This window comes from Polypterus senegalus, chromosome 16 (assembly GCF_016835505.1).
Source record: "Polypterus senegalus isolate Bchr_013 chromosome 16, ASM1683550v1, whole genome shotgun sequence".
Taxonomy (NCBI): Eukaryota; Metazoa; Chordata; class Cladistia; order Polypteriformes; family Polypteridae; genus Polypterus; species Polypterus senegalus.
The window spans coordinates 2303001-2325645 of NC_053169.1; the positions used below are offsets into that span (position 1 = coordinate 2303001).

General features: G+C 42.1%; 1 protein-coding gene across 1 annotated transcript in view; it reads left to right on the forward strand.

The window, feature by feature from the left end:
* The window catches only part of LOC120516337 (tumor necrosis factor receptor superfamily member 11B-like), a 46952-nt gene that overhangs the window by 6638 nt on the left and 17669 nt on the right, over positions 1–22645 (forward strand). The window contains exon 2 of the mRNA XM_039737939.1: positions 4990–5350. Within this exon, the coding sequence (XP_039593873.1) occupies positions 4990–5350 (361 nt within the window). The remainder of the gene's footprint in view (positions 1–4989; positions 5351–22645) is intronic.

The following is a 22645-nucleotide window of genomic DNA, read 5'->3' on the forward strand; positions in this document are numbered from 1 at the left end:
TAATCTGCTGGTGCTTAACAATCACTCAGTGTTAGGATCGTGTTTTAGTGTTTTATATTTTTTTGTGAATTTTGTCCATTTCCCCCGTTCCCTTGCTTGTCATTTGTTCATGTTTTTCCATTACTATTAATTTTGTCTTGGCCTCTTTTCTCACCTTTGTGCAATAAGGGCCTTTGGTGTGACCTAAAGTGTGCTATATAGTCCTTAGGGGCTCAGGCATTAGCACCTCATTCACTGTTCTTTCTTTCTTAGGCTCTCCTTTTGAACTTTAAGATTCTTTTGGCTTATAGGATATTTGTTTGCACTGACCTTGGATAATGATCTGGTCTGTTTGCTCTTTTGTGCCTCTTTTTTCCTATGACATTTTCTTATTTTGCTTGACCATTTTTCTACATAAACTTTGTGCCTATTTAGAAATTCTGTTTCTGTTCCTTGGACCAGGAGTTTTCAGTTCCCCTCTCCCATTTCTGGGATTGGTAAACTTTGGCCACTTTTTCAATATCCAGACCACAAATTCTGTTCTCGAGTTTCAGAGTCAATTCTGCTTTATCTTTCTAGACATCCTTGAATCCTTTTCCGAGTTCTGAGAATTGGACCATTCAAGGACGTCCATTTTCTTCACCTTAAACCAATCCTTGCGTAGCCGACAGACAAACATCCTTCCTGGTTGAGGTTTTCTTACAAAGGGTTACCCACCCTGCTCTCTCTCTGTGGGGCAGCATTCATGTTCATATCAGCTGTGACCAGGCTGTCAGTCCCACAATGTGACACTGCCACTGAGGCATCTAGTTGATGTGCCATGTTAAATTAATGCCATACACACCGCTTAGCAATCAAGACAAAAAGTTCTGCTTTAGTCTTATCAGATCGCAAGACTTTCTGCCACAAATTTCCACAGACATGTTTGTTTTTTTTCAGGCAGGGTTCATTCCCAGCCACCCTTGCATGATGGCCCTTTTTGCCAGCACCTTGCAGATGATTAAGCCGTGCATGTCCTCTCCAGTTACAGACCCTGACTTGAGTACCCAATGGCATCACAGTACCCTCCCTGACAAGTGCCATTCCTAAAGGGTCAAGCAGACCTTGCAATGTGCCTGTAGTTTCCTATTTTTTTTTCTTACAAATGGTAGACTGTATGCAACAGTTCAGGTTGGCTCCATTCTCCCCAGTGCTTCCAGGAGCCTCTTCAACCTGTAGCCGTCGATAATCATGAACCAACCTGTACTGAGCCTTGATGTTTGCTCAGTGCATTTGGGGTGATCTTCTCCCCTGCCCTAAACATTTGATTCTCTGACTTGTTCAGAATGCTCCTTGGTTTTCATTTCGGTTTCCACTTCCATACCTTTGGATTTCAGCAAATTGTGAGATTTGTCGGTGAATTGAAAACAAGTGAGCCAGCTGGTGGAGACCACCAACAAGCTGGAGGAGTTGGTCAGGTGGTACACGGCACGGAGTAAAGGAAGTGTCCGATTAGCTAAAGGGAGGACTGCGTTTGATATCTGTGTTTTTAAATGGATTTCAGTCACGAAATGTGATGATGTAAACAGAATTTCTTCCCTGAATCTTGCTTCTTTTCTTTTTATCCCTGTACTTTATTTTTTAATCTTCACCTTTTTATATATATTAAAAATGCTGTTTTTTTTTACTATTAGCAAAGTCATTTTGACTTCTATACAGCTTTTGGTTTTGACTGTTTGTCACTATAGAATTTCTATATACAACATTATATAAGATACTAGCCGTCCCCCGCGGTTCCGCCTGCATAGTAGTGAAACAGGACAGTGAGCAGGGCCCTGCCCGACCCCCACTCCTGACATCAATTTTCCCCCTCCCCTTGGCCCGCACCCTCTGTCTCGGATTAGCGGGAATATACCGCTCCTGCAAGCAAACTATGATTCTTAGCGCAATGAGTGAAGTCACAAAACCAACCAGAATGTTCAAGCAAATTCTAGAAAAAACAAGATCTAAATCCGTTAAGTAATTCTCTTGTTCACTAACTAAACGGAGTTACGGTTATGCCCCAAGACTGGTGCATGAGTAAGGCAGGCCCCCCTATATATATATATATATATATATATATATATATATATATATAGGGAGAGAGAGAGAGAGAGACATATGAAGAGATTATATGATACATGTGAAAGGCACCATATAACAGATGGATATGAACGCACTATATAACAGAGATATAAATGTCAAAGGTGCTATATACAGTGCATTCAGAAAGTATTCACAGCGCATCACTTTTTCCAAATTTTGTTATGTTACAGCTTTATTCCAAAATGGATTAAATTCATTTTTTTCCTCAGAATTCTACAAACACCACCCCATAATGACATGAAAAATGTTTACTTGAGGTTTTTGCAAATTTATTAAAAATAAAAACACTGAGAAAGCATATGTCCATAAGTATTCACAGCCTTTGCCATGAAGCTCCAAATTGAGCTCAGGTGCATCCTGCTTCCCCTGATCATCCTTGAGATGTTTCTGCAGCTTCATTGGAGTCCACCTGTGGTAAATTCAGTTGACTGGACATGATTTAGAAAGGTAGATGATATGAAAGCTGCGGTGGGTTGGCACCCTGCGTGGGATTGTTTCCTGCCTTGTTCCCTGTGTTGGCTGGGATTGGCTACAGCAGATCCCCGTGACCCTATGTTCGGATTCAGCGGGTTGGAAAATGAATGGATGGATGACATGAAAGACACTGTATAACGGACATGAATGTGAGGGGTACTGTTTAATAGACAGATGGATATTAAAGGCACTGTATCACAAAGGCATAAAAGTGAAATGCACTATATAACAGATAGCTGTGAAAAGCACTAGATAATAGACAGAAATGAAAATCACAATATAATAGAGAATATGACAGGACCTGGAGCTGTGAGTAGAGATAGAGAGATAGAGAGATGTGAAAGGCACTATGCAATGCAGGGTCATATTTACATGGTCATTGCCTCGATTGTGCTGCCAAAACCAGAATGAGAACCAGCATAGTTGGTCAAGTGTAAGAGTATGCTGAGCCTGATTTATCCCACCGCTGCCCCCACGTTCAACCTCAATTACACCACAAGTCTCAGAGCAGGGCGAAGTGTGATTTTATTTTAGTTTGATATAAGATGTCATCTGCAGTGCTAAAAATACCATGTGGGTTGCTTGTTGCTTTTTGAACACAAAGCCTTGAAACATCAGACTCTGTGTTTACAGCAGGCTCACCACACTGAATAATAAATTGACAAAGAAATGCACAGACTTTATGAAATCAATAAAATGTTTACATTTTGTCAAGCTCAGCAGCCATGAGGGAGGCATTACACGCTCGGCTGTGCTTTACCCATCACGGCGCTCCTGCTGATGCTCCTCTCTTCTCCTGCCAGGCCTTCCCAGAATTTGTGATGAATTAGTGGCCAGGCTGGCTCAGACAAAATGTGAAATTAATTGAATAACCGAACACCAACCACACAGCTCCGCTCTCAATATTCTTATTGGTGAATTTTTTGACTACCAACATGGAAAGAGACGACTCCAGAGTGAGCCTCCCAGACCTCCCAAGTGGAGGAAAAATCTGGTTAGACAGGGGCCTTCAGAGCAGCTGGGGATACAAAGTCAGGAAGCACAGCTGGATGGCTAAATTGGGAATTCCAGGCATTGTGGACAACGGCATTTCTGTGCCAGAAGAGAAGAACACGGACAGTGGTTGGCCACCAATGTCAAGTGAGCCAGCTGCCAGTATTTTAACCTTCATTAAAGAGTGATGGTGGACTAGGAGGTCAATATCCACTCTGACTGGGAACACATCATTTTGGTGCTATTATTTACTTTTTAAAGAATATTGTAAGACTGGGCCGCAAGCCCGGCCCCTGACCAGTCTGGTTAGGAGAGGCATCTGATATACTTGCAGGCTTGTTGTAATAAAGAAACAGCAGCGATGAATTCCAAACAATATGGAGGGGGTGTAGCATGGCTAAATGACCCCCTGAAGCTGAGCCAGCTCCTCTATTTGACCTTTAAATTGGACTCAATGAAGGGAGTACACTTGGGAGAATTACTACCGACAGTCATACACTCCCTGTTAGAGAACTGATGCTGAAGTCATGGTGAGCAATGTCAACTGCTTAAAAAACCTGCGGCAACCCATCATGAGACACTTTACCAATTGTATGCAACCTATTCCCATTAAATACTACTGTAAGTTACAACAATACACAATTCAGCAGCAGCCACCCACAATAGTGGTCCATTGCAATATTGCTGCACGTTTCTACACCCATGGAATAGAATAGGATAGACAGACAGACAGAGAGATTTCTCTCTTAGAACTAATAAAGCACTTTTACAGGGGTTCTAGAAATATTATTACAAACAACTCCCCTACACCCCCCATCCCCGCTCCAAAACTACTAAATAATGCCTTGATTGAAAACCTTCAGTGTTCACAGAGAGGATGTGCAGCTTTGTTCATAGTGGCACTCAGCCTGGTTTTCATTCTGTGCTCCACTCTTACCTCCAGCGGGTCCAGATGGCATCGCATAACTGAGCCTGCCTTCTTGGTTAGCTTGTTCATTTGGCAAGCCACCCTTGAGGTGAAATTACCAGTCCCACATACCACACTGGCCATCACAGTGTGGTACAACATGTAAAGAATGTGACACTACCCACATTAAAGGAGTACAGGCTACTATAACTAGTCTGCTCTGCCCAGTCTTCTGTAGTCCCTCTGTGTTACTAGATCAGCCTGGCCTGTCATTGATGTGGACCCCCAAGTACTTGTAGCAGTGAACCAGCTTAGCAAAAAGCAATGGGTGCTTTTCACTGAAGGGTGAGGTATGGTTTCCATGAATTGAACTGATCTGCAGGTATTGATTCTGTAATCCTCAGGGTATCACCTGGCACATCTTCAGTTTTGTGATTTAAATTAATAATGTGTATGCATTTTCTAAATCAGCAGACTATAAATGGCAATGTTCTTTGTCTTTTTATTTCCAGTTGTTTGCTGTGGCTTCTGCACGGGATACTGATATTCCAAAATATCAGCACAGAGACAAAGTAACATCAGTCTTCCATACATGTGACCAGTGCCCCCCTGGCACCTTTGTTAAGCAACATTGTAATGCAACCAGTAAAACATTGTGTTCACCATGTCCTGAGCAACACTACTCTGAACACTGGCACTGGGATGAGCAGTGCCAATACTGTACAGCCATGTGCAAGGAAAGGCAAAACATTCAGCAAAAGTGCAACAGCACGCATAACCTGGTGTGCAGGTGCATCGACGGCTACTACCTGAACCTGGAGTTCTGTGTGCGACACAAGTCATGTCCCTGGGGGTACGGAGTAAAGAAGCTCGGTAAGTGGCTCTAACCTTTAATTGCATGACAGCTTTAAATTGATGGATGCATCAAGCACAAGAGTAAGAATACGATAATTACAGGATATAGGAATAGGATAAGAATTAAGATAATTTTGGACAAACCCAATTATTAATGCTCACAGAGGCTGCTGTTTCACCGCTCCAGGACCTTGCCACTGTCTACATGATCTCTCTGGATCCATTTTTTGTGGGTTATTGATCTTAGATTAACCTGAGCATGCTTGCGGTAGACCGCCAAACCATTGTGGGCTGGTACCTAGTGGTACTGAGATAGGCTCCATCTGTTTTGAAATGGAAGGCAAGGATAGACTGGCTTTCCAAATGGAATGGTCAGAAAGCCTGTATAGTAGATAAAGGTTTTAATCGGATGGACATCCCAAACTTGATGGCCGTTGCCCCCTTTCCTGAACAGAGCAGTGAAATGGATGGACGGGGGGTGACTGCTTAACAGGGCAGTATAGTCGCCTATTATGTTAGGAGGCAGGATCCTTTTATTGGCTCACCCACATGCACACCTGTGGGGAAACCTGGAAGTTTAAGTCCCACACAGCAGCCATGGATGCCACCAGAGGGAGCTGCCAAGACTAGATGTCCCTATTTTGAGGCACTTTGGCTTTGCAATGCAGTGGCACCAGGGTCTGGCATGAAGGCAACTACCTCACTTCACTCTGGGAGTCAGAGTTGGGTGTCAATGAAGGACAAAGCTCATCTGGAGAGGACTGAAAAAAAAAAAAAGTAAACTGAATTGTTGATTGACAAGAAAAGCCTGTTATATGGTATTGCTTAGAACACAAAGGTTTCTTACGCCTGGAACTTGTCTGGTTTGCAGTTGTGTCAAGGGTCTGGGGCTCTGCTACGTCCCCTTGTGGCCATGCCATTAAGCCTGAAATGGCCCCAAAATGAGTGGAATTACTATACTTACTACTGAAACACTGATGACAGCAAATATGAAAACAGAGCAATCTCAGTGAGCATAGTGAAGTTGCGTCAATATTAGCTGTGGCCATCTGTAGTGGCAACACAGAAAAGGAAAGGTGGGGGCTATCACAGAGACAGAGATTAGCTGACGTCACCAGGATGCCCTCTGGTCCCAGTGTTCATAAGGAGTCTCTACGCAGCTGACTAGAGGAGCTCCACATTTAGATCTGTGCTGCAGCGTGCTTTCTTCTGGGCCAAATGCTGCAGGTTTGCAGCTCAACACAACCAGATCACCAGAGTGCAGATCACTGAAATCACTGGACTGAGGTGCCTGGTGATGAGAGTCCACAGCAATTCAACTGGAGATGAAGATGGGATTTGCACTGTAGATGGGTAGAGTGAATTGGTGACACTGTACAGAAAAGGTGGGGGCTGACACAGACAGAGATAAGCCGATGTCAACAGGAGACCCTCCAATAATAGTGTTTGGAGGCAGTGTCTGCTCAGCTGACTAACTGAACTGTCCATTTAGCTCACACTGTTAACCACTCACTTCTGGGCCAGATGCTGTGGGTGTGCAGCTCACCATCAGTAGCTTATCACAGTACAGATCTGTCAACTGAGATGCTTTTTGGCAATTCACATGTGAAACATAATATGCCTCACAATCCTCCTGTTTAATATTTCGATTTTTGCAAACTATGTACAGTGGTACCTTGAGATACGAGTGCCCCAACGTACGAGTTTTTTGAGATACGAGCTGTCACTAGGTCGATTCTTTGCCATGAGTTACGAGCCAAAATTCGAAATACGAGCCATCAAAGAGCTTGTCACCGCACATTCCGAGGAACTGACGACGGAGGAGTTGACGGAACTACAGACGCAGCAACATAAGGAGGTTCTGCAGGAGATCGGTATCGCAGAGGAAGATAACTCTTCAAGTAAGATAAAGGAAGTGTTTGCAATGTGGGAAAAAGTTTTGAACTTTAAAGAAAAGAAACACCCTGAAAAAGTTACAACTGATCGTGCAGCAGCGCTATTTAATGACACTTGCCGAACTCATTTCAGAAACATTCTAAAGGGGAGGACTAAACAAAGCTCCTTGGACAGATTTCTGTTGAAACGCCCTGCAGATGAAAGTGACGAAAGGGTGGCAAAAAAGAAAAAAACTACTGAGGAAGAAAATTAAGTTAAGCAAAAGTGAAGTGAAAGAAAAGAACATTACAATACGCTAATTGGCTCTGCCAACATCTGTTTATTTCTTTAGATTCTCTTTTATGTATTAGGTTTTATTTTGTTTGTATACAATATTTGTTCATTATAAATACATTTTTCTTATGTTGAAACATTTAACAAAAAACTGGGGTGGTTTTTTGGGGGCTGGCACGAATTCATCTCATTTCAGTTCATTTCAATGGGGAAAACTGATTTGAGATACGAGCATTTTGACTTACGAGCTCGGTCAGGGAATGAATTAAACTCATATCTCAAGGTATCACTGTACTGAGAACTGAAGGGTAATAAAATTATAGCTGGGTGTCAATTTAAATCAATAAGCATATATCGTTTAACTGTTTTAAATTAATTTACCTCTAGAGGTCACTTCAGCTTGTACATTTTATACTGCCCATTCAGAAAGTACTAAGACCCTTCACTCTTTTTACATTTTGTTATGTTGGAGCCTTGTGCCGATATTATTTCAATTCATCGTTTCCCCACAAATTCCTAAAATCCTATTTTCACTTTGTCAATATGAGTTAATGAGTGTTTCTTGATGAAGGAATTAAATTGTTTAAATGATTTTAGCACACTGCTGCAACAAAACAAAATATGAAGAAAGTAAAGGGCTCGGAAGACTTTCTGATACCACTGTATGTAGTGCTTTTTGCAAACCATGCAACTCAACAGAAAACAACAAAAGATATCAAATTAAACATCAACCACCTACAAAAGACTGATGATAGGACAACATGCATTTAAGGTAAATTGATGACTCCCAGGTATAAAATGAAATCAACCGCGCTGTAGAATTAAGGGCTGCATGATGAGGGATACCAGGCAGTGGAGCCAAAATTTGGTCATTTGATCCAAACCTGTATATTCTCATTGACCCAAATGGTTGGTGAGGCACTTACAGAGTTACAGTATCTCAAAAAAATTAAATACACCCCTCACATTTTTGTAAAGATTTGATCCTATCTTTTCATGAGACAACACTGAAGATATGACACTTTGATCCAATGTAGTCAGTGTACAGCTTGTATAACAGTGTAAATTTGCTGTCCCCTCAAATAACTCAACACACAGCCATTAATGTCTAAACCACTGGCAACAAAAGTGAGTACACCCCTAAGTGAAAAAATGTCCAAATTGTGCCCAATTAGCCATTTTCCCTCCCCGGTGTCATGTGACTCAGTGTTACAAGGTCTTAGGTGTGTTAAATTTGGTGTCATCGCTCTCACACTGGTCACTGGAAGTTCAACATGGCACCTCATGGCAAAGAACTCACTGGGGATCTGAAAAAAAGAATTGCTGCTCTACATAAAGATGGCCAAGGCTATAAGAAGATTGCCAGCACCCTGAAACTGAGCTGCAGCATGGTGGCCAAGACCATACAGCGACAGGTTTAACAGGACAGGTTCCACTCAGAACAGGCCTCGCCTGATTGTGAAGTTGAGAGCCACGTGCTCAGCGTCATATCTAGAGGTTGTCTTTTGAAAATAGATGTATGAGTGCTGCCAGCATTGCAGCAGAGGTTGAAGGGGTGGGGGGTCAGCCTGTCAGTGCTCAGACCATACGCCGCACACTGCTTCAAATTGGTCTGCATGGCTGTCGTCCCAGAAGGATGCACAAGAAAGTCTTCAAACAGTTTGCTGAAGACAAGCAGACTAAGGACATGGATTACTGGAACCACGTCATGTGGTCTGATGAGACCAAGGTAAACTTATTTGGTTCAGATGGTGTCACGCGTGTGTGGCGGCAACCAGGTGAGGAGTACAAAGACAAGTGTGTTTTATCTACAGTCAAGCATGGTGGTGGGAGTGTCATGGTTTGGGGCTGCAGGAGTGCTGCCGGCACTGGGGACCTACAGTTCATTAAGGGAACATGTACTGTGACATACTGAAGCAGAGCATGAAGCTCTCCCTGGGCCGCAGGGCAGTATTCCAACATGATAACGACTCCAAACAAACCTCCAAGACGACCACTGCCTTGCTAAAGAAACGGAGGGTACAGGTGCTGGACTGGCCAAGCATGTCTCCAGACCTAAACCCTATTGAGCATCTGTGGGGAAGGTGGAGGAGCGCAAGGTCTCTAACATCCACCAGCTCTGTGATGTCAACATGGAGGAGTGGAAGAGGATTCCAGAGGCAACCTGTGACGCTCGTGTGAACTCCATGCCCAAGAGAGTTAAGGCAGTGCTGGAAAATAATGATGGCCATACAAAATATTGACACTTTGAACACAATTTGGACATTTTTCACTTAGGGGTGTACTCACTTTTGTTGCCAGTGGTTTAGACATTAATGGCTGTGTGTTGATTTATTTGAGGGGACAGCAAATTTACACTGTGATACAAGCTGTACACGGACTACTTGACATTGACATCAAAGTGTCATATCTTCAGTGTTGTCCCATGGAAAGATAGAATCAAATATTTACAAAAATGTGAGGGGTGTACTCACTTTTGTGATACTGTAAGTCCAAAGATCAGAGGTGTGTGGTTCTCCAATTTTAGTTGGTCATTGCGTCAGCCATTCCACCCACTGAGAGATGCTGCCTGTTTCTTTTTTAACCCTGGAAGGTTTTTCCTTCTGCTTTCCAGTTGCATTATTTTAAATTATAAGAAGTGGTCAAGTTGCTTTTCCACAGATTGTGTAATCAGTCGTTTGGTCGGTAGAGTCCGTCTGCATTTGAATAATTTACTATATTATAGGGATGCTCATTAGTTCCACAGAGAAGAACCTGAACTGAAATTCCCAGATAGTGGCTAATGGTTAGTGCTTACGCTTCACAGCTTCTGGGTTTGATTTGCAGTCTGGATGTTTTGCCTGTTCTCCTGGTGTCCGTGTGTTTTTTCGGCCCCTATCTTGTCCCATTAATGTTAGACAAACTGGGCGAGTGTGGTTTGTGGTGGACTACCTTTATGTTCATGTTTGATGCCTGCCTTGCTCCCACAGCCCATGTGAAGGAAAAACTGAGTTCACCCATTAGAGAAATGGATGAACAACTGCCATGCCACAATGTGACCGCTATGGAACACTTGATACAGTAGAACCCAGCAGTAGCTTTAAAACACTGCCCATGAAAGTCTTAAGAGCCTTATCATGATTTAGTTTGATCCTGCTGTCACTGTGGATCTCACTACTCAGACATTAAGGCACACTCTGCGGATCTCCTTCAATGCCAACATTCCTTTGCCATGAGTTCTTTTAGATGCAGAATGGAGAAATGTTCCATTTTAACGAATACTAGTAAAGCATGCAGATATATGGTCTTAAAATAAAATGCTACAAAAGAAATGCTAGCCAAACAGCGGTAAACTGAACTTTTCCAGTCTGGCAGCTGTTTTCACCATTAAAGAAATACAACACAATACAAAAAAAGTCTTAATTAACGAAAGCTGCCCTAATTCAAAGAGTGAATAAGAAATGTAATGACTTACTTCAGGAGGTGGAAGTACATAATAACCAAGAACAGTTGTCTCAGATGTTTCAAATATTAACATGTGTACTTCAATTTAAATATTTAAGTCTAAAATGTCTCAGTTATAATAGGAATTTGTAGTTTTTCACACAATGATTAAGGTCCATAGAGGGCTAGGTCCCTAGTAAAGGATCAAAAAAAAGAATCACTAACCTTGAAATAGTCTAAAATGATACCCCACGTGGTTATGTTTACAGTTTGTCATTTTAACCTTCTGGGAGAGACTCTCAGTGGACTGGGCCACCAGTAAGGAATCAAATATCAAAAAAATTATATTTGTGATCAGCAATCTCGAAATAGCATAAAACAACACTTCACATTCTTTTATTACTGATCCCCGTTTTTTCTACGTTTTGTGAAAAAAAGTACCATTGACTCCTTGTATCCCATTAGGAGGTGAACTCCTGGAGTCAGTTGGTGTGGCATACACAACTCCAAGTCCTTCTGATCATTTTTACTGAAGACACTTCTTGATTTACTTTTTACTATTAGGGTGTACTTTTCTGAGCAAAATATGGCTGACCTAAAGTTGAGGGGTTTTTCTGGGTTTAGAGGGCCAAAAGTAGAGAGACCCCCTAAGAAGCTTGAGTTCTTGCATTAACCAGGCATCGAGACGAGTCGAACGGCGTATCATATGTTGGGCTTTCTTGTACTGATGAGACAGGAGGCACCAGACATCAAGAAAGTTGAGGGGAGACCACTCTCAGTTTTTTTAATACTCAGATATGGGGATGGATATTTCAGGAGTAAGCTGTATGATAATGATTATATTTTTTTTATATTATGTACTTTAAAGAACCACCAACAACAAATCAAATTAATAATATATTGAACAATTGTTATAAAAGTAACATTGAATAAATCGGACTCTGCAGCTTCATAAATAAAACATTTGCCACAATAATTTTATTTTGGCAAATATTCAGGTAAACTGCCACTTTCAGTAAGCTGATGTGGGTCAAAAGTTGCAAGAGACGTTAGTAATGTGTGTGTAATACTTGGACACAAAATTTCTTTCAAATTTGTATGTATTGCCATTTGAACATCAAACGGAAAATTGTGGTTATCTTGAAAATCATTTTTCTTTGTATATTTCACTCCCTTCATCTTCTCCCATTGTCTTTGCAACAGAAGACCCCCCTCTGCTTGGCACAAAAGATGACTTTTAAATGAAGTACCAGTTACTACTCACCAGACATGCCATATTTACCAGCACTCAGTCTCCTCTGTCTGCCCACGTGTTGGCATATATGGCACAGTGACAAGCCTCAGAGTGAAAATCATTTTTAGAAAAAATGCAAAGCGACTAAAAAAAAAATCTTAGAATGTGGTGCTTTACCATAAAATGATGTGAAATTATCAAATTTTTAAGATTTTTGGGGAAACGTTTCAGGTAAAAGTACCACTTCGGTTAGCGGAAATAGCTCAAAAGTTGATAGAAATCTAGGTTTTGTACCTAATACTTGTATACAAATTTGGTTGACCAAAGTGAAAGCGTACTCAAGTTATCATGTTTGCATACACATAAACACACACAGACATAATTCCAAACATAGTATTTTCGGACTCAGGGAGGTCTAAAACGTCAAGATTCATCAAAATCTCGGCATCAAATTCATGGATGTTTCCAATACCTTCCCTATACTTTGTATACGAGAAATTAAAAAAGGAAGCGATTTGAAAACATTCAAAAGTAATTCTTTTGAACACAACTCAACTTTTCGTAAGAAGCACTTGTTCGTCGACAGGAATACCTCTTATGTTCTCGTTCTTACATTCTGTATCCTGGATTTTGTCTTGCATGCCTATGAACTTTAATGGGTTGCTGCAGCTCAGTTGCTGTATTTTAAGTGATATGCAGATGTCACTGTTTATGTCTTTTGGATTCCTTAGTCATGTTCAATGACCAACATTATGCTTATAGGTGATTAGGAGTTCTGAACGCGTTTGTACCATATCCTTGGAGATTATCAATAGATGGGCTTCTGGGGACTGTGCTTTTATTACAATAAACTTTTCTGGCTACCAGTAAAGTGACCAGTAAGTTGCAACCTAAGAAACCCATGATGTTCCCAAGGTTGCGGCTACTTCAGATTTTTTGAATTTCCAGAACAAATCAAGACACCCAAAGGCTACATGATATAAACAACAGTAAACTCTGTCATTTGTTTACACAGGTGAGAACTCACACTTCTCTCCAGATTCTGAACATGTGACCACTGAATGCCTTCCTTCATCTTCGTCATTCTTGCATTCAGTACCCCGCTCATGACAATTTGACAAACACATGCACTTCTCCATCCTTGTCATTCCTGACTTTTGTATCCTGCACTTGACATTCAGCAGATGTTGCCATTTGTATTCTTCTTTTTCTTATTATTGAGTTCTTCGTCATGTCACTTTTCTCTGCAATCTGCTTGATGCTCAGTAGGTGTCACTGATGTTCTTTTTTCTTTCTGCCATGTCGCTTCATTTGCTAATCGCTTTGTTGTAATAAACTCATGAGCACAGGTCAGTTTCCTAGCGTGACACCACTGCACATTTTTAAATTATCAGTGCATATCATGTCATAAACTTTCACTCAAGGTTCTAACTCGACTAGATGGACAGACCTTTGCATTTTATACTGTATAAGCTCACCCGACAAAAAATAAGCCACCACTTATATAAGAGGTAATGCATATTTCAGACACCAACAGAAGCACCACACTGTGATTACTGTCTTTTCTAAATAGCTGTGTTGTGTGCTATGGGGCTTGTAGAGTGACAGGAAGCAGTGTTGTGCCACATGTGCTTGGCTCTCCATGAAAAACAGGTTGCATGATAGACAAGAGTGATTGGCAGAAAGTGGTTATGATGTTTGGCCGTGCCAAAGGGCACATTGTACAGGAGGTTGCTGACTTTGCAGGTGTGTCTAAGCATACTGTCAAATGGGTCTTCCAGTACTGGTGGACATCGCAGTCAACTGTTAATGGTCTCCAGAATTATGGTTGAAAAACAGTCACATATCACTTTGCCACCAGGCAAGAACGTTGCAGATAGTCAATGCAGGTCCACAAAAAGCCACTTCTGAATGAACATTCAGAAGAAAACTACATGCCATGGATATCTGGAGCAGAGTACCGTGGAGGGGCCATTGCTACCAGCTGTTCACAAAGCTGCACAGTTACAGTGGGTGTAGAGCCACAAACACTGAACTGTTGACAACTGGAAACATGTTAATGGGTCTGATGAACCGCGATTCTGCTTGTGCTCGAACGATGCAAGCCGATGGGTGAATGAACCTAACCAGCCTGTGTTTGGAATGTGAAACGAAAACAGGCAGGTGTAAAAAAAACCCGCTAGCCAAATTTTAGAAAAATTTTTCCTCACAATCATAAGTGACCAAGTAGATTGGGGAACATTTTAGATGAATTTGTACTTAAATGGGAAAGTCAAGCTTTGTTGGGCTTAATGACCAGCTATCCTAACGCTCTCCAGTCCCAGCCTGGTCACTTTCCATGGACAGTTTGAATGTTCATCCCATGGATGTGTACTCTGTGTGCAGGTGGCCAGGCATTCCATCTGGTGAGGAGTCCTGCCTTCCTCCTGATGCTGCGGAGATAGGCTCTGGCCTACTTGTGTCTCTGCATTGAAAACAGAAATGAATGAATGTGTGGTGTGCACCCTTCATGATTGTGTGATCCTGTTATGACCCCCTGGATTGGGTTCAGTGGGCTCAGTAATGAATATGTGGACAGGAGGCTGGACTTGCTGTATTTGCTAATGATTCACACTTCTACAAGATGAACTTCTTATTCATAATATTTGCAGACATTCATTTGAATTGTTCCATTATATTTCATCTTTGCTTGTAGAACACATTAAAATACGCTGCTCATTGTGGTGCCTTTTACAGCTGCTTAGTGCTCCATCTACAGACCGCACTCATATAATTATGAACCATAAACGGTGAACAGCAGCAGATGGCGCAATGTGACTGTCCTGACCTCATCAATTCAGCGATGCCAATGTCAAATCAAAGAGGAGGTTGGTGTTTAAAAGCGGCCGTCTGTTTAACTCACATATGCCGTCTGGTGGCTGGCTGGCTGGCTGACTAATCAGCGTTTATAATACTTAACAAATCCTGCCAGCCATTTATTTGCTCTACATACAACTTGAGTCATAGGGAGCCACAGCCAGTTCCAGCAGCATCCTGCTCAAAAGCAATTTAACAATTCATCATCATGGTGGGGGGCAAAGCTCATCTTAAGCTGCCTTGGGTGCAAGACAGGACAAATGTCCATCAAAGGGCATGATTAAAAACATAACCAACTCATACCTGCTTAATAAGTTTCAAAGTCAGGGGGTCCCAAGCACATCATGGCAGTATAGGAACCAAGTCCGGATTGGACAACAATCTATAGCAGGACATATTTCAAAATAACATAACATGTAGCTGTTTGACTCAATTTAGGATCATAGAAACCTTTTACACAAGCCAAGAAACCAGCCTGGACCGGGCAAAAGTCACATTCAAAAACAACATAATATTGTCACACCCATAATTGGGCATGATGGGTGCCAAAACCCATCCCAGACAGCATCAAGCATAATAAAGGAACACAACACGGGGCACATTTAAAAACAAATATCTCATACCTGCTTAATCCATTTCGGGGTCATGGGGGTCCAAAGCCTATCCCAGCAGTATCAGACTTAGTGTAGGAGCCAACCCTGGATGGTACATCAGTCTACAATGAGACAAACAGAGTATGAAAATAATGTAACTTAACATTCATAAAGCTGTCTAATTGAATATAGGGAGCCAGGAACTGTGCCAGGCAGCATCCTGCACAAGGCAGGGACAAACACTAGACAGGACAATTGTCCCACTTAGAGTGTATTTAAAAGCAACATAATATTCTCATGCAACATCCTGCATGTAGCAGAAACCCACCCTGAACTGGACAAAAGTCTATCGGGTCACATTTAAAAAACATCCTCATACCCGCTTAATATCTGGACTATGGGGGTCCAAAGGCTATCCTAGCAGTATCAGACTTAGTGTAGGAACACTGGACAGAAGAACAATCTGTAACACGACATATTTGAAAATAACCTAACACAACACTCATTAAACAGGCTTAATTAAAATGAGGGTCACAGGGAGCAAAAGGGCATTCCGAGCAGCATCTTTCACAAGGCAGGATGGACGAACGGTCAAAAATTAACAAAATGAAAAAAGAAAATCATAATAGAAGAAATGTATAGCCACATAATCTAATTTGCAGTTGGGGGGAACAGAAGCCCATCCCAAGCAGCATTAGGTACAAAGCAGGAACAAACCCCGAACAGGACAGCAGTCCTTCAGAGGGCACATTTACAAACAATGAAATACACAGTCTCAAACCCACTTCGTCTACAACACAACATAGCCACAAACCTGTCCTGACAGCATCAGGCACCAAACAGGAACCAACCATGAACTGGTCAAAAGGCCATTAATGGGAATAATTAAAAAGCAACATAACAATCTCACAGCAGCTTGATCCATTAGAAGGTCACTGCCTATCCCGGCAGTATCAGTCTTAATACAGAAACCTACTCAAGATGGGACAACGGTCTGTAATAAGACATTGTGGACCACCAGACAGTGTACTGCCGCCCTACCCCGACAGGCAGACACAAGTTCCAGTCCAGCTCACACGTTTATTTACAGCTGGGCAGCGCTTTTCTCTGTTCCCCACAGCACAGTACATAAAGCAAACCAAAGCTTAGTCCTTTTCTTCTCTCTTTCTCTTTTCACCACCTCCACTCCTCTCCCAATAAGCTTCGTCCATCTCCTCCCGACTCTGGCTTGCTCAATAGGTGCTCCACAATCTCCTTCTGGCCACACTTCCAGGTGTGGCAGCAGCCCAGCAGAGGAGGGCTCAGCCACTTTCCATGCGCCCCCTGGCAGTGAACACGGGGCCCAGCAGGGTTGAGCTTCCATGCTCCAAACCCGTGGCTCTGCAGCAAGCCAGGGGGGGTGGCTCCGTGTCATCCCAGGGGAGGTATTGCTCTGTGCAAGCTCCTTCCCTTGTCCTTCCATTATGGAGGCGTCCCAGCCAGGTCAGAATCCAAGCTGTCTGCTACAAAATATTTGAAAATAATGTAACATACCATTCATAACGCTGTCTAATAATATTCTATATTTGGTGGAGAAACTGAACACAGGTTCCTGGAGATGTATGGCAGCAGTACTGTGCCACCACCCTCAAGCAATATGCATTTTTAAAACAGAAATGGAATGAAGGTCCCTGAGGTTGTAAGACTTCAGCACTACGAACTGTGCCACCTTCATTAAAAACAGTACTTTTGAAAATGGAGAATACATAAATAAGTGGGTGCCCTGTCACTACACCCTATACATTTTCACTTTTCTTTAATCTGACCCTTACAAGAGACTGGTCCACTCATCTCTCCTATGTTGGACTTGCGTCTAGCGCCCCACCTCTTTAGCAGGACAGCAGTTTGCGGACCTCCATGCAAACTAATTTTAGTCTTGAGAATTGAACCCCAATCCCTATGGCTGCAAGGTGGCCACACAAACCCTGGTGTCAAAGCGCTTAGCACAAAGGACAGGAATGCAGGGTTTCATTTTTCTAAGCCATTTAGGCGGAGCTGAGATGGGCCGTTGTATTTTTCCCGATTTTATTATTTATCTTTTTTTTTTTAAAGATTGAGTGCATGCGAGTAAGAAGTGACGAGACCTTCTAATAGCTTGTGTAACACTCAGCTGTAGTTTTACATTTTTCGGTAATGACACAAGGAAGTGCCACATTCCCAAATTCTCCTCTCTTTGAAATGTCCCAAAGGCAGCTTTAAGAGGAAGTCTGCTTTGCATATTTTCCTTAAGGGCTCTCTTTATGTTGTTATAGTCTACTTCCAGATATGAAGTGTCATGGATAAGAGGGCCATTTCATCACATCAGAATTTTATTCTTTGGAAGCGGCTCAACTTACGTCACCTTACATTCAAAGGAATGTTATCTCATACGTTGAGAGCTGGGCAGCAGGAACAGGCCACAGAGGAACTAGCGACAAAAACACTGTGTGGAAATGAAAATTGAGTTCCAGGAATTTTGAAATGTACTCGAGGAATGCATGCCATAAGGAGTGTATTTTCAGATGCTGTTTTTCCTTGGAACTTCACAGCTTTTAACTAAACTGTCGCAATCTAGGAAGCTTCATGGGGCTCAGAGTATCATGGGCCAGTCACAGGCTAGTGTTCCATCCAGGGCTAATTCTAGGAAAGGCTCATTAGATGCCTAACGGACACTGTTGCAAAAAATGGGGCTTCTGAAACTGAAGGGTTCGACATACCAAAAATGGCAATTGCCGCTGGGCAGATATAGGAGTAGGTGTGAGAGAGCCCTGTGATGGACTGGCACCCTGTCCAGAACTGTGTCACCGGGAGAGGCTAAAACAGATAAATTGGGTTGGATTATATTATATTATACTAATTGTGTTACCCCAGTAAATTTCGTAAGACAATGGGCCTTGGTTATAGTGACATCAGTTAATAAGATGTTTCAGAAGTACTCCTGAGGTGAATTTGCATGATTTTATGCATTGTGCTGCTGCCACATGTTTGAATGCATGAATAAGGAGGTGTTTTTCATACTCTACTCAGTGAGTGTATATGGATGTATAATATATAAACTAGTTGTGTAAGCCCGTGCTGTAAAAATTGCAAGCTCCTAGAAACCATGGATTCGGGCACTTCAATCAGTTAATGGCTTTGATTGTGCATTAACAGCTAAGCGAGGTTCTCTTTCCTTGGTGGTTTTGTTTTGCCGATGTGTTCGCCTCCGTTGTCTATCAGCGGCTAAGCAAGTTTCTCTCTCCTCGTGCTGTAGCCTCACACTTCCGTGCCGGACAGACAGAAACACACACTTCCACGTGTAGACATTTATATACAAGATACTAGCTGTCCCCCGCAGCTCTGGCTGAGTAGTAGTGAAACAGGACAAAATGTAAAAAACAATAAACAAACAGGTATCACTAGCTAAGGGGAGGCAAGGTACGGTCCAAAAGGTGGCCAGAGGTAGATGGATTTGAACAGAGGCTGGCGCGTGACTGAGGAGGGCCTCACCTGGCTCCTCACTCCTGATGTCACGCCTCCCCTGTCTCGTATAAGCACAAATAAATTACTCCTGTAAGCGAACTATGATACTTAGTGCAATGAGAGAAGTCGCAAAAGTACTGCTCTTGTGACAGACATACAGATGTTGATTATTTTATATTATATATAGACTAGCAAAATACCCGCGCTTCGCAGCGGAGAAGTAGTGTGTTAAAGAAGCAATGAAAAAGAAAAGGAAACATTTTGAAAATAACGTTACCTGATTGTCAATGTAATTGTTTTGTCACTGTTGTGAGTGATGAGTGTTGTTGTCATATATATATATATATATTTACACACACACACACACATAAACATATATATATACATACATATCTATACATATACACATACATACATATATATATACACACATATATATACACACATATATACATACACACACATATATACACACAAATATATATATATATACATACATACACACACACATATATAAACATATATATACATATACATACATATCTACATATATACACACACAGCTATTTCGTATCAGTGCAATACGCTGTTTGTTAAAACGGTTGACTCCCGCTCTTACGTGCAATAACAAATCAAATCATTCAGTTGTCTTTGCTCATATGTCATTTTAGAGCTGGACGCCTGGCATCTTTTTTTGGCCACAAGTTCGTTTATGTTTGGTGTGAGGTTCTGTGTTGTGGAGATTCTCAGGATGGATTGCAGGTGCTCATCAGTGAGGCGACTCCTGTGTGCTGTTTTGTTAGTCTTTATCACTGAGAAGAGCTTCTCACACAGATATGTGCTACCAAACATGCACAAGGTTCGAGCCGCATGTAGACGGACTTTTTTTGTTCTTCAAAGTCACCAAAGCGCCGTGTAAACTCAGTGCGCAATAACTCTAGCTTCGCAATAACTTGCAGCATCATAAGGTAGACTTGATTAACGCGTAAGTGTTCGGCAAGGCAGCTGAAGCGCTGCATTATGGGATCTGTAGTTTATTGTGTTACCAGCGCTTCATATACCCGGGCCATTAATAACAATAATACAGTATATAAAATGATCTCGGGCGGATATAATTACGCCGGGCGGATGTGGCCCTGCCCTTGAGTTTGACACATATGGACTAAATAGAACTTGAAAAGATATATTTTTTCAAATGTGATCGCGCAATTCAGATAGAGTTGACGCAAGACTACAGCCTGCATGCCTCAATGAGTCATCCTCTCCTCGCTCTTACTTTTTTACCGTTCATCTAATGAATACACTGAGTATGGCTTTACCAAAACAATCATTGATGGCGAATAAAGTATCCATTATTCGAGTATGTAGATCGGGATATATATATACATATATATATACCAGCGTATCAGCGCGAGAAGTAGTGTGTTAAAAAGCTAGAAAAGAAAAGGGAACATTTTAAAAATAACGTAACATGACTGTCAATATACAGTATTTGTTTTGTGAGTGTTACTGAGTGTTGCTGTCATCAAGGATTTGATTATCATTATTTCTTTCAATCAGGTTCGTATTTGTAGGATGTGTTGTGTTCAAGTTACATTCCGTGTTTGTCAATCGTTGTAAAGATGACAGGTTTCATTCATCGATTCGTTTCTTACTGCATCAATAAACAGCTCGTCTTCTTCTTTATCTGAGACCTGACACACTGCATGCACGGGTTTTTTACACTGTCTTCCTTTAGCGGGACATTGACTTTTTCCACGTGTGCTTTGTTTCCGCAGTAGCTGGATTTATGAATATGCTTGTAAGTATCAGGCGCTTCATATTTTTGCTGCCTTTTCAATTGTGTAATTCGGTTTTGTTCAGCTCTTTGGAACTGTTGCTTTTATCTGTGCACGCGTCAGTTCACGTGAGCCCTCGGTGTACATGCATCGAAGTTTCCCAGCTGTGCTGGTGCCATCTCGTGCTATGTCCATAGCTGTATTTAATGTTACCTTAGTCCTGGCACTTAAAACTTTCTCTCGCAGTTTCGCTGAGTTTGTGTCAAACACCACCCTGACCATCTCATCTTCCTCTCCATAAGCACAGTCCTTCACCCATGAATATTTACCCGTGGCAGTTTGCTATTGGATTGCCGCTGACGGACGGCCTTATATGGGCAGGCACTAAATTACAAACGCCAGCGGCAGCCTGTCTATGAACTTAATTTAAAGTGTAGGTTTACATCGTGCTTTGTTTCCGAAGAAGCAGAACTCATGAATATGGTTGTATATGTCACTCGCTCGCTTCTTATTGTTTCGCTGCCTTCTCAATTATATAATGCATGTTTTCTTCAGCGCTTTTTTGAGGTCTTCCTGGTTTTCTATGTACTGCGTGATTACGTGGGAGGCGTGATGATGTCACACGAAACTCCGCCCCACAGCGTTGAAGCTCATCTCCATTACAGTAAATGGAGAAAACTGCTTCCAGTTATGACCATTACACGTAGAATTTCGATATAAAACCTGCCCAACTTTTGTAAGGAAGCTGTAAGGAATGAACCTGCCAAATTTCAGCCTTCCACCCACACGGGAAGTTGGAGAATTAGTGATGAGTCAGTGAGTGAGTGAGTGAGGGCTTTGCCTTTTATTAGTATAGATATATATACAGTGCATCCGGAAAGTATTCACAGCGCATCAATTTTTCCACATTTTGTTATGCTACAGCCTTATTCCAAAATGGATTAAATTCATTTTTTTCCTCAGAATTCTACATACAACACCCCATAATGACAACGTGAAAAAAGTTTACTTGAGGTTTTTGCAAATTTATTAAAAATAAAAAAACTGAGAAATCCCATGTACATAAGTATTCACAGCCTTTGTCAGCAATTCCAGCCTCTTGGCTGTGTCCTTAGGGTCGTCGCCCTGCTGAAAGATAAACCGTCGCCCCAGTCTAAAGTCAAGAGCGCTCTGGAGCAGGTTTTCATCCAGGATGTCTCTCTACATTGCTGCAGTCATCTTTCCCTTTATCCTGACTAGTCTCCCAGTTCCATTCCCACAGCATGATGCTGCCACCACCATGCTTCACTGTAGGGATGGTATTGGCCTGGTGATGAGTGGTGCCTGGTTTCCTCCAAACATGACGCCTGGCATTCACACCAAAGAGTTCAATCTTTGTCTCATCAGACCAGAGAATTTTGTTTCTCATGGTCTGAGAGTCCTTCAGGTGCCTTTTGGCAAACTCCAGGCGGGCTGCCATGTGCCTTTTACTAAGGAGTGGATTCCGTCTGGCCACTCTACCATACAGGCCTGATTGGTGGATTTCTGCAGAGATGGTTGTCCTTCTGGAAGGTTCTCCTCTCTCCACAGAGGACCTCTGGAGCTCTGACAAAGTGACCATCAGGTTCTTGGTCACCTCCATGACTAAGGCCCTTCTCCCCTGACTGGCCAGGTCTAGGAAGAGTCCTGGTGGTTTTCGAACTTCTTCCACTTACGGATGATGGAGGCCACTGTGCTCATTGGGACCTAAAAGCAGCAGAAATTTTTCTGTAACCTTCCCCAGATTTGTGCCTCGAGACAA